The following is a 12,082-nucleotide window of genomic DNA, read 5'->3' on the forward strand; positions in this document are numbered from 1 at the left end:
GCTGAAAGGTTGGCATTTTGAACCCACCCAGAGGCACCTTGGAAGACAAGCCTGGAGATCTTCCGAAAGGTCATAGCCTTGAAAACTTAACAGAGTAGTTCTGCTCTGCACACGTGGTGTCGCAATGAGTTGGAATCTGTCGGCAACTGATAACATGGAGAATAACGTTGGGTTTTACAATAACTTAACACATTTACTGAGCACCTGATAGTGGCAAACCCTGACCAAGGCCCTTCCTGACATCCCTACCCACTCTCTCACTTCCTCCCCACCCCCACCCCAAAAAGTGGGCTAGGTGCTTCTAGGTTGGTTCCCATAGCACCCTTGGTAGCTCTTTTAACTACCTTTACCATGTTACTTAAAAAAACTTCTATTTCAAATAGTAAGATTGTGACCTTCATGCTGTCTGGCACATGTTGTTCACCGTTGGATACCATCCAGTGATTCTAACTCATAGCTATACCATATGAGAGAGTAGAACTGCCCCATAGGGTTTTCTAGGCTGTAATCTTTACAGAGGAGGCCTGGTGGTACAGTGGTTAAGAGCTTGGCTGCTAACCAAAAGATGGGTAGTTGGAATTCACCATCCGCTCCTTGGAAACTGTGGGGCAGTTCTACCCTGTCCTATTCAGTTAGAATCAACTCCAGCAATGGGTCTGGTTTGCGTCAAATCTTTTCAGAAGCAGATGGCCAGGGCTTTCTCCTGCAGAGCCCTGAGTGGGTTCAAACTGCCATCCTTTCAGTTAACAGCTGAGCATGTAACCATTGTGCCACCAGGATTCATAATCTGGCACATAGTAGAAGTTAAATAAATCTTAGTAAAAAGATGTCCTTAACCATGCACAAACAAGTACATGTAAAACTGGAGAAACCTGGTTGTATCAGCATTGATTTTCTGGTTATATTATTGAACCAAAGTTTTTCAAGATGTTTACTATTGGGGGAAACTGGATAAAAAGTACATGGGATCTCTTTGTATTATTTCTTACAACTTCATGTAAATCTACAATGAGCTCTAAAAAAAAAATCTGAATTAAAGAAAAAGACACCCTTAATACCAAGATAAATAATAACATGGTCCCTTCCCTGGAAGACTTCCATCTAATCAGGTAGACGGAGGCATGGACTAGTAATGACTACCCAAAGTTACATTAAGTTATTCAAAGCTCTGTGTGCCTGTGAGGGAGATGAGGACCGTGCTGGGAAGCCCAGATGAGTGAATGATTCAGCCAGGGTGTGGGGTGGGTGGAGATAGCTTCATAGACGAGGTAGCATTTGCTCTGAAGACTAGTAGGGCTGTGTCCATGAGGCCCAGGCAGGGGAGGGGAAGAGCAAAGGCAAGAGGTGTGTAGGCTCCCAGGGTATTTAAGGAGCAGCAGCTGAGTGCACTGAACTGAAACCAGTCCTTTTCTAGGTAATTCGGGTGGGTTCATAGGTGAGTTGAACACCACTGCTGAAGTTACCTGAAGTTAATCAGAAAAATGCTCCTGCAAAGAGGCCTATAGATTTGATGAAATCCCAACAAACCTTTCTGCAGAAATTGACAAGCCGATTCTAAAATGTATACGGAAATACAAATAGCCAAAACAATTTTGGAGAAGAAAAACAAAGAACTTATGCTCTCTGATTTCAAGGCTCATTTTAAAGTGACCACAATTAAGACTGTATGGTATTAGCCTGAAGACAGACATATCAATCAATGAAACAAAATAGAGAGTTCAGGAATAGATCCACACATATATGGTCAATTGATGTTCAACAGAGGTGCCAAGGGAATTCAATGGCAAAAGAATAATCTTTTGAACAAGTGGTGCTGGAAATATGGGACAATCAGATGCCAAAAAAGAAAAGAAAAGGAACCTTGACTCTTATCTCACAACATATTAAAAATTTACTTGAAATGAATCATAGACTTACATGTAAGAGCTAAAACGATAAAGTAGGGGAAAAACAGGAAAAAATCTTAGTAACCTTGTGTCACTTAAATAGGCTTTTGCATGAAAAAAATAAATTTGACTTCATCAAAATTATTATTTGCTCTTTGAAAGACACTTTGGAGAAAATTAAAAGACAAGTCTTAGGCTGGGAGGAAATCTTTGTAAAACATGTACCTGACAAAAGACTTGCATCTATAAAACATAAAGGGCTCTCACAACTATAATAATAGGAATGACTCTGTAAGAAAAAAGACAACCCAATTAAAAGCCGGTTGAAAGATTTGAATAGATCGTTTGCCAAAGAAGATATACAGATGGCCAATTAGCAAATGAGGAGACATTCAACATCATTATTCATTAGGAAAATTCAAATTAAAAACCACAATGAGATACTGCTATACGCCCACTTAAAAAAAAAAAAAGCCAGACCTATTGCTGTCAAGTTGATTCTGACTCATAGAGATCCTATAGGACAGAGGGTTTCTAAGGCTGTAATCTTCACAGATCAAGGAGATGGATTGACACGGTGGCTTCAATAATGGGCTCACACATAACAATGATTGTAAGGATGGCACAGGACCAGGAAATGTCTCGTTCTGTTGTACATAGGGTCGCTATGAGTCAGCATCTAACAACAACAACAACAATCTTTACAGAAGATTGAGAAACTGCCACATCTTTCTCCCGTGGAGCAGTTGGTGGGTTCAAACCACCAACCTTTCAGTCAGCAGCTGAGCACTTTAACCATTGCGCCACCAGGGCTCCTTACATACTCACTAGAATAGTTAAAATTGGAAAGACTGATCTTACCTGGTGTTGGAGAAGATGTGGAGCAACTGAAACTCACAAACCAAAACCCATTGCCAACAAGTCAATTCCAACTCATAGTGATCCCACAGGACAGAATAGAACTGACCCCACAGGGTTTCTGAGGAGTGAATTTGAACTGCCTACCTTTTGGTTAGCAGCTGAGCTCTTTAACCACAGTGCCACCAGGGCTCCCATATACTTACAGTGGGAATGTAAAATGGTGAAGCCACTTTGGAACAATTTGGCAGCTTTTTTTTTTTTTTTTAATTGTACTTTAGATGAAGGTTTACAGAACACACTAGCTGCTCATTAAACAGTATACATATTGTTTTATGACACTGGTTAATAACCCCACAACATGTCAACACTCTCCCTTCTTGTATTTGGGTTTCCTATTACCAGCTTTCCTGTCCTCTAGTCCTTGCCCCTGGGCTGGTGTGCCCCTTTAGCCTCATTTTGTTTTATGGGCCTGTCTACACTTTGGCTGAAGGAGTGACTTCATTATTGAGCTAAAAGGGTGTTCGTGGGCTATACTCTCGGAGTTTCTCCAGTCTCTGTCAGGCTAGTAAGTCTGGTCTTTTTTGTGAGTTAGTATTTTGTTCTACATTTTTTTCCAGCACTGTCTGGGACTCTCTATTGTGATCCCTGCCAGAGCAGTCTGTGAGGATAGCTAGGCACCATCTACTTGTACCGGACTCAGTCTGGTAGATGTTGTGATAGCTGTGGTCCATTGGTCCTTTAAACTAATCTTTTCCTTGTGCCTTTAGTTTTCTTCATTCTCCCTTGCTCCCAAAGGGATGAGACTAATGAAGTATCTTAAATGGCTACTCACAGGCTTTTTTTTTTTAATTTTTATTGTGCTTTAAGTGAAAGTTTACAAGTCAAGCCAGTCTCTCACACAAAAACTCATATACACCTTGCTACACACTCCCAATTACTCTCCCCCTAATGAGACAGCCTGCTCTCTCCCTCCACTCACTCTTTTTGTGTCCTTTTCGCCAGCTTCTAACCCCCTCCACCCTCTCATCTCCCCTCCAGGCAGGAGATGCCAACATAGTCTCAAGTGTCCACCTGATCCAAGAAGCTCACTCCTCACCAGCATCCCTCTCCAACCCACTGTCCAGTCCAATCCATGTCTGAAGAGTTGGCTTCAGAAATGGTTCCTGTCCTGGGGCAACAGAAGGTCTGGGGGCCATGACCACCGGGGTCCTTCCAGTCTCAGTCAGACCATTAAGTCTGGTCTTATGAGAATTTGGGGTCTGCATCCCACTGCTCTCCTGCTCCCTCAGGGGCTCTCTGTTGTGTTCCCTGTCAGGGCACTCATCGGTTGTAGCTGGGCACCATCTAGTTCTTCTGGTCTCAGGATGATGTAGTCTCTGGTTCATGTGGCCCTTTCTGTCTCTCGGGCTTGTAATCACCTTGTGTCCTTGGTGTTCTTCGTTCTCCTTTGATCCAGGTGGGTTGAGACCAATTGATGCATCTTAGATGGCTGCTTACTAGCATTTAAGACCCCAGACGCCACTCTTCAAAGTGGGATGCAGAATGTTTTCTTAATAGATTTTATTATGCCAATTGACTTAGATGTCCCCTGAAACCATGGTCCCCAGACCCCTGCCCCTGCTACGCTGGCCTTCGAAGCATTCAGTTTATTCAGGAAACTTCTTTGCTTTTGGTTTAGTCCAATTGTGCTGACCTCCCCCGTACTGTGTGCTATCTTTCCCTTCAGCTAAAGTAGTTCTTATCTACTATCTAATTAGTGAGTACCCCTCTCCCCCCTCCCTCCCTCCCCCCTCTCGTAACCACAAAAGAATGTTTTCTTCTCAGTTTAAATTATTTCTCAAGTTCCTATAATAGCGGTCTTATACAATATTTGTCCTTTTGCAACTAATTGCACTCAGCATAATGCCTTCCAGGTTCCTCCATGTTATGAAATGTTTCACAGATTCCTCACTGTTCTTTTATCAATGAGTAGTATTCCATTGTATGAATATACCATAATTTATTTATCCATTCATCCGTTGATGGGCACCTTGGTTGTTTCCATCTTTTTGATATTGTAAATAGTGCTGCAATAAACATGGGTGTGAATATATCTGTTTGTGTAAAGGCTCTTGTTTCTCTAGGATATATTCCAAGGAGTGGGATTTCTGGATTGTATGGTAGTTCTATTTCTTTTTTTTTTTCTATTTCTAGCTTTTTAAGGAAGCACCAAATCGATTTCCAAAGTGGTTGTACCATTTGACATTCCCACCAGCAGTGTAGAAGTGTTCCAATCGCTCCACAGCCTCTCCAACATTTATTATTTTGTGTTTTTTGGATTAATGCCAGCCTTGTTGGAGTGAGATGAAATCTCATTGTAGTTTTGATCTGCATTTCTCTAATGGTTAATGATTGTGAACATTTCCTCATATATCTGTTAGCTACCTGAATGTCTTCTTTAGTGAAGTGTCTATTCATATCTTTTGCCCATTTTTTCACTCACAGGCTTTTAAGACCCCAGACGCTACTCACCACAGTAGAATGTAGAACATTTTCTTTATAAACTACATTATTTGGCGACTTCTTGAAAAGTCAAGCATACAACCTACCATATGACTCAGCCATTCCACTCCTAGGAATTTACCCAAGAGAAATTAAAGTGTATGTCCACACAAAGACTTGTACACAAATATTCTTAGCAGCTTATTTGTAACACCCCAAAACCGAAAACAACTCAAATATCTATTGACGGGTGAATGGACAAATTGCAGTATCTTCACATAATGGAATACTCAGCAATAAAAAGGAGTAAACTATTGATACATGCATAAATAACATTGATAAATCTCAAAATAATTGTGCTGAGTGAAAGAAGCCAGGTGGAAAAATGACTACGATTTAATTTGTGTAAAACTCTAAAGAATGCAGACTAAACTATATTGACGAAAAGCCAAGCTGGGAAAATGAGCAGTAGGGAAGAGAGGGATAGATTACAAAGAAGCACAAGGAAACTTTTGGAGGTGAAGGATGTGTTCATTATCGTGATTGTGGTGATGGTTTCACAGGGGTATACATACCTCAAAATGCATCAAATTGTACATTTTAACTGTACAATTGAATGGTTTATAATTCTACTCAGGCACACATGGGGTGCTTATGAGTCAGAATTGACAGCAATGAGTCTGGTTTGGTTTTTGGTATCGTATGCCAATTATACCTAAAGTTAAAGCTGTAAAACATGTATAGTTTTTTGGGGGGGGCAGTTTGCAAAGTACTTTGTGATCTTTGTAACTCTCTAAGAGGGAGGGAGCCACAGATGAAACAAGAGACTTTGAGAGGTAACAGGATTTGCCGCCATGGCCACCAGGATATAGGTGAGCATCTTAGATTGAATTGGTAGGGTAAAGAGCAGCAGAATTGGATTCCAGCCTGTCTCGGACATTAGCTAGGTGGGTTTCTGGTGTTGCCTCTTTACTCTTTCACTGTGAAATAGAACATATTTATAATAAATAATTATAAGATGAACACCTGTGTAATCAGCACACACAAGAATCATTATATTGCCAACATCCCAGAAGCCCCTGTGAGACCCCTCCACAATCACAACACTATCCCTGCCCTGTCATCCTGTTGCCAGGTAACCACCGTCTTCACTTTTACTGCCTTGGTCTGAGCCCACATCATCTCTTACCTGGATAACTGCAATATCCTTCTAACTAGGTCTCCTTGTTCTACCCTCAGCCCTTCCCTCTTAACACAGCAGTCAAAATATTCCTTTTAAAATGCAAGTCAGATCATGACACTCTGCTGTTTAAAACCGTGCAATGGGTACCCATTTCACTCAGAATAAAAGCTATTCTCTTCCTCATCTGGCCTCCTAGTATACTGTTCCTTGAACAAGAACATGCCAAATATGCTCCTTCCTCAGGGCCTTTGCTCTGGCTGTTTCCTTGGCCTGGAATTCTCTCTCCTCTCTCCTCTTTCCTCCCTATACCCATTGAATTGACTGTCTCCCTCCATCAAGTATTTGCTCACATCTCTCCTTTGCAATTGGTGTCATCCTGAGCACCCTGCTTAATACTGCAACCTACTTGCCCTCCACCTCTGATCTAGGTATTCTTGATCCCCTTTTACTCTATTCTATTTTTTTTTTTCATAGCACTTACCACTTTCTAAAGTACTTTATACTTTTTTTATTTTATGGATTGTTTGTTGTGTGTTTCCCCTGATAGAATGTAAGCTACATGAGGGTGACCATTTCTGCTGGTTATACTATTATTTCCCCAATGCCCAGAATAGTGCCTGGCATATTGTGTGTACTCTGTAAATATGTATGGAATGAAAGAACTTCTGTCTGCTCTTTGGTGATTATCATTTCCTTGTTCTTTGTATGGATTGAGTTGTGTCGCCCAAAAATGTGTGTCAACTTGGCTAGGCCATGATTCCCAGTATTGTGTGATTGTCCTCCATTTTACGATCTGATGTGATTATCCTGTGTGTTGTAAATAATAATCTATATGGTGTTAATGAGGCAGGATTACAAGCAGTTATGTTGACGAGGTAGGATTCAATCTACAGGATTAGGTTGTATCTTGAGTCACTCTCTTTTGAGATATAAAAGAAAGAAATGAGCAGACAGGAGAGGGGCCTAATACCACCAAGAAGGAAGTGCCAGAAGCAGAGCACGTCCTTTGGACCCAGGGACCCTGTGCTGAGAAGCTCCTAGACCAGGAGAAAATTGATAACAAGGACCTTCTTCCAGAACCAACAGAGAGAGAAAGCCTTTCTCTGGAGCTGGCACCCTGAATTTGAACTTCTAGCCTCCTAAACTGTGAGAGAATAAACTTCTGTTTCTTAAAGCCATCCATCTGTGGTATTTCTGTTATAACAGCACTAGATGACTAAGACAATGGACTACCCAGCTATTGTGTCAGGATGGGCCTCTGTCTCTGGCTGTCACAGGGACAGAGGTGATTTTAGAGTTAGACATCCAGGTAGACCCTCCTCTTGGCTGCATCTTTTCCCTCTTCAACCTCCCCATCCCTTCTTTCTTTCTTCCTTCCATTCCTCTCTCCCTCCCTCCCTTCCTCCCTTCCTCCCTTCATTCCTTCCTTTCTTTCACACATTCATTTTGGCATTCAACCAGGCACATATATATATTGAGTGCCTAATAGTTGCCTAGCCCTGTGCTAGGCACTGGGGGGGCCAAAATGAACAAGGCACATTCCTGGGCCTTGAGGACCTCACAGTCAAATGAAGGAGACCCACTCCTTCTGATTTTCTTTCCCTCCTGCTCACCTGCAGCAGGTTGTAGTGCACAGGGCAAGGGACCTGGAGTCAGAGAGTCTTTACAAGAGTCAGTTGCTCATCTGCAAAATGATGACAGCTCTTAGCTCAAGTGGTTACTGTGAGGATTATATATTACAGCCTATGTCTTTCACATAGTAGATGCTTAATAAATTTTAGCTAAAATGCATTAAAATCTAGGAGTGAGTCATCAGCCAGCCTAAGGGTTCTGGAACTTAGGTGGAATACTCAAAGTCTGGGCATGTCCACCAGCCTCTAGAAGAGGCAGGAAGTGATTCAAATGGGAAGAGCCAAAGGGCTTAGAGCTTTTAAATCAGAGAACAGAAAGATGAGGAGCCTAGATTGAGCAAGTTGAGACAGCCTTTTCTGCGTGGGCATGGTGGGGAATCAAGAGTCTTCCCTGGGAAGGCTGGGGGTTTGGGGTAGGGGCCTGGAAGAAGACCCCTGAGGGAACTGCAAAATTCAGTGGTTGGTTCAAGGACCTTTTGGTCAGAATCTCTCCTCCCTCACTCCCTGGATAGTCAGTTTCCTGCTGTTCCTGCCCCGAACTAGTTAAACTTGGGCCTAGCAACACCTAGCCAGTTCCCATGGAGTCCACTTCAACTCATCATGACCCCATGTGTTTCAGAGTAGAACTGTATTCCATACAGTTTTCAATGGCTGATTTTTTGGAAGTAGGTCACCAGGCCTTTCTTCCAAGGCACCTCTGGGTAGACTGGAACCTCCAACCTTCCTTTGGTTAGCAGCCTATTACATTAACTGTTTGCAACACCCAGGGATTTCAGCAACATCTAGAAGGGGGTCTTTGTTGCTCAGCAAATATTTATTTAGCACTTACTTTGTGCCAAGTCCCAGTCAAAGTGCTGGGCATACAACAATGAAGAAAATGGACACAAATTCCTACCTTCATGCACATACGCAAGTCTATCTGAAGGATAAATTACTAGAAATGGAATTACTGGGTCAACAGGCACATGCATTTTGTATTTTGATCGACAGGTATTGCCAAATTGACATACAAAGAGTTGTTATCAGATGCCTGTTTCCCCGGGGTGGTATATTTCTAACCAAAGGGATAATTGCCACACAGTTCATCACTCCTGACTACAATCTTCTCACCAGCAAAAGCTCCTCAGCTGCTGCCCCTCAAAGCCCGAAATTGGGTATCTTCATAGGAAATATTTTCTTTACCTTAGGAAAAGGCGACCCATTCAAAGACTTGTGGAAAACTCTCTAGTACCTCTTCCCCATTTTAGGACCGAGAGAGAGAGGCTATAAGGAGGTGCCATTTCCGAAGGATGCAAATGAAGGAAGGGTCCAGAAAAGGACATCATCAGGGATCACTCGTGTCACACATGGGCAGCCAGTTCAGCTTCCTCACTTCTGGCTGCAACTGGATCACAGGGGGTGCGGGGATCCCTTGGGGAAGTTTTTGTCCACAAGAGTGTTGCAATGTGAGTATGACCTGTGGTGCTTGGGAGGAGCACAAACATGTTGATTCTCTGCACACTGGGCTGACCCCTTCACCTAAGCTGGTCAGCCAATGATTCTGGCTTCCTTCCTGGAGCTAGACAGTGGTTTAGGTCAAGGGCAGCCCCAGCTTGGAGACTTACAGGACTGGGGCAGAGGTGGTGGAGGTAGGGAAGCTCCAGAGTGTCAGAACTGCAACAACCAGAACTGATTTCAAATATTCTGCTCCACAAGTCAGACTGTGCATCCCAGTTTTTGGTTTGGAAAATATGACCCGCACAGGCAGTGAAGAGAGGGGTGCTGGCAGTTTATTCATTCCAGTGTCTAAGCCTGGGGTTGGGTTGGAGGCAGGAGACTGGCAGAGACAACCCCAGGAGGGCCCTAGCCTGATGCTAGAATCTCCAGTTGGATTCTTAGCTCTGCCCTGGTCCATGCAGGGGTGAGCAGGTGAGTGGGACAGAAGTGACTGGCACTCTCCTAGCCCCACCTGCTCACACCGACCTCTGCTCCATTCCACACTGGCAGGTCTGTATTAGTAGCTGCTGTCAGCTTCGCCCTACAGGCTCGGTAGGGAGAATCCAGGGAGGAGAGAGGCCGCATGTGTAAACAGCAAATGCTTCATGTGTCACGGCCGCTTATAAAAAGCGGGTTTAAGTAACTGGGTGCTCAGGAGTTAAGAGCTTGGCTGCTAACCAAACGCTCGACAGTTGGAATCCACCAGGCGCTCTTTGGAAACCCTATGGGGCAGTTCTGCTCTGTCCTGTAGGGTCTCTATGAGTCGGAATCCACTCGACCGCAACGGGTTTAAGTAACTGCTTTTGGTGTGGCCGATTTCAGGCAGCCAAGATGCAGACGTCAGTTTCTCCCATGGGGAGGAAGGAAGGGACTCCCCAGGTTCCGAAAGCGGCGCTACAACTAGTTCCGCCCACACCCCGCGCCCCCCACCTACTGCCATCATACTGGCGGTCCGCCCAGCCCCTGAGCTCATCAGGCCACGGCCCCCAACCCCGTAAATTCTCCTCCCGGCGCAGCCCCGCCCATCTCCCCACCCGAGACCCCGCCCAGCGGGTCGAGAGAGGCGGTGCCCGCCCGCAGTCTGGGACCGACGGGCCAGAGGGACTACAAGTCCCAGCAGACGTGGCGCCCGCCCTTGGGGGCGGGGCAGGCCAGGCAGCGAATTGGAAGGAGGCCTGGCGCTCAGGCTAGAGAGCGCGCTGACCAATCGCCGGGCCTCTCCCTTGGTGAGCCGATGGGGGCGGGGAGAAGCCCGCCTGGGCCGGGACAAAAGCCGGACCCCGGGCAGCTGCTAGAGACCGGAGCGGTCTGGGTAATAGTGGGTGTTACGTGGGGCCCTGTGGAGGGAGCGCAGCGCACAGACCTTCGCAGAGAGGTGAGTGGCGAGCAGCTGTTTTCTCCAAGAGGGGCCTCTCCCACCGGCCCAGGAGCTTCCTGCCTCCCTCCCCATACCGGAACCGCCTCCCCGATGCTGGCTGGGTGCTCACGCGCCCTTCCTGCACCTGCTTGGAAGTTTTGGGGGGTTATAGCCCGGGACCACGGCCTGTGGCCGCGTGTCGACCCCCTCTCACTTACCCAGATTCTAGTTCCTGGGAGTTTGCACAAGGCTTGCTGCCGTCCTTCTCTTCCCTCCGCCAAATTGCATTTCCTCTCTCCTGGAGCCTCTCCCCCGCAACCCGGGAATAGTTACTGTGCCTCCTCGAGTTTTATCGCGCGTCCTTTTGCCCATCCGGGTCTTTCCACCGCATGCCAGGGAAGGGAGGTAGAGAAGGCGGTGGCGGCTCGCCTCCTCCGACCACTCACAAGCGGGGCTCAGGCCCTTCCTCTTAGTTCCTGTTAGGATTGATTGAGCTCCACGCCGAAGTGGAGGGAGCGAGCCAGGCGCGCCGGCGGGGCGGGCCACGCGGGGCCAGGCTGTCCCAGGGTGCCTGAGGCCTTTCCTCGCAGCGAGAACTTGGCTATGGAACAGCAGGTCAGGAAGGACCCTTGTCGCGCTAGAGTGCCGTCGGTCCCGGCCCGAAGCGACAGATGGCCAGGGTGCCCGTCTCCCCACCCCTGGCGCTGACGCCGAGCCTGGCCCAGGCAAGGTCCTGAAGGGGCCGTAGGATGCTGCTGCCGCCCTCCTGTGGGACCTGGCAGCGGGCCAGTCCTTGTGCCTGCTGCTGTCTCCAATCTTGGTAGACACCGTGTAGTATCAACGAGTTTTGCCATTAGGTGGTCCCTGGAGTCGGCCTGGAACAGGTTTTGGAGAAGGTGGTGGGGAGGAGTGCATAGCCCAGTTTGGTCTCAGCCAGCCCACCCCTCCTCCCATGCGTTCAACTTTGCACTCATTCAGCCCTCTGGTAGACCCCAGCTGCTGAAAGGGGGTAATTTCCACTTCTTAGAGAGCTTCCTAAACAGCTTGGGGGGCAGTGATGGGAAGAGCCTCAGACACTGGGCAGCTGGTGTCTCTGCCCCCATTCTGGTACTATGCTTGTTTCAGTAGGGGTCACTCACAGAATTCCACCCCTCTCCTTTACTCCAGGGATTGCCTGTCTTTTGGGGAAAAAAAAAAAAAATCCTGC

The 12,082-nt window shown here is 46.2% G+C and overlaps 1 protein-coding gene across 4 annotated transcripts in view; it reads left to right on the plus strand.

Annotated features, from left to right (window-relative positions):
• Positions 1 to 10,737: 10,737 nt before the first annotated feature.
• ACLY (ATP citrate lyase) overlaps positions 10,738 to 12,082 on the plus strand; it is a 37,572-nt gene continuing 36,227 nt past the window's right edge. For 2 of the 4 annotated variants that reach the window (XM_023553693.2, XM_023553694.2), the window contains exon 1: positions 10,756 to 10,893. Coding sequence is in view for 1 of the 4 variants with exons in the window: in XM_023553692.2 (XP_023409460.2) it covers positions 10,753 to 10,893 (141 nt within the window). In the remaining 3 variants the exon portion in view is untranslated. Of the gene's footprint in view, positions 10,894 to 12,082 lie in introns of all 4 variants that reach the window. The other 2 variants (XM_023553692.2, XM_003414230.4) reach the window with 2 other exon arrangements.

Source organism: Loxodonta africana, chromosome 18 (assembly GCF_030014295.1).
Source record: "Loxodonta africana isolate mLoxAfr1 chromosome 18, mLoxAfr1.hap2, whole genome shotgun sequence".
NCBI classification, from domain to species: Eukaryota; Metazoa; Chordata; class Mammalia; order Proboscidea; family Elephantidae; genus Loxodonta; species Loxodonta africana.